At 32.4% G+C, this 556-nt stretch overlaps 1 protein-coding gene across 1 annotated transcript in view; it reads left to right on the top strand.

The window, feature by feature from the left end:
- Positions 1–556, top strand: part of LOC107571192 (interferon-induced protein 44-like) — a 22,062-nt gene that overhangs the window by 6,549 nt on the left and 14,957 nt on the right. The window contains exon 7 of the mRNA XM_016257485.1: positions 224–324. Within this exon, the coding sequence (XP_016112971.1) occupies positions 224–324 (101 nt within the window). The remainder of the gene's footprint in view (positions 1–223; positions 325–556) is intronic.

The following is a 556-nucleotide window of genomic DNA, read 5'->3' as shown; positions in this document are numbered from 1 at the left end:
GCTCGGCTTTTAATATAGTGTGTTGTCTTCTTGAGCATTAGTGAATGTTTGCACCTTCTGTAATATCTCTGTATGAGTCCCTCAGTTGTCCTCAGTGTAAAAAAACTGGATCTCAGCACCATATAGACACTGTTGGGAAAAGAAGACTTTTTGAACATTTGTTTAAACGTAGGCATTGTTTTGTATTTTGGCGTATCTGTAATTATTGTTCATGATACCACAGGCATTCCTCAAGTCATAATCCTGACCAAGGTTGATGAATCATGTCAACTAGTCAAAGATGATCTTAAAAGGATCTATACAAGCAAAAAAATAAAACAAAAGGTATTGTGCTTTAAATTTCTGACCATGGTAAATATAATAATTAAATTTGGCATTGTATTACAGTTTCTTGTACTTACTTAGGTTTTTTTTATAGTATATGATATTAGATGATCAGTGTGGGATTCTAACTCACTTCATATCCCATGTGGCAGATTAGGTGTGACCTATATGATTTGTCTATACATTTTCATATACATTGTTAATAAAGAAGTGTATCTATCTATCTATCTAT

This window comes from Sinocyclocheilus grahami, unplaced genomic scaffold, assembly GCF_001515645.1.
Source record: "Sinocyclocheilus grahami isolate Dianchi unplaced genomic scaffold, SAMN03320097.WGS_v1.1 scaffold1562.1, whole genome shotgun sequence".
NCBI lineage: Eukaryota > Metazoa > Chordata > Actinopteri > Cypriniformes > Cyprinidae > Sinocyclocheilus > Sinocyclocheilus grahami.
The sequence above is the reverse complement of the archived record's forward strand: the minus strand, read 5'-3'. Positions and strand labels throughout refer to the sequence as shown.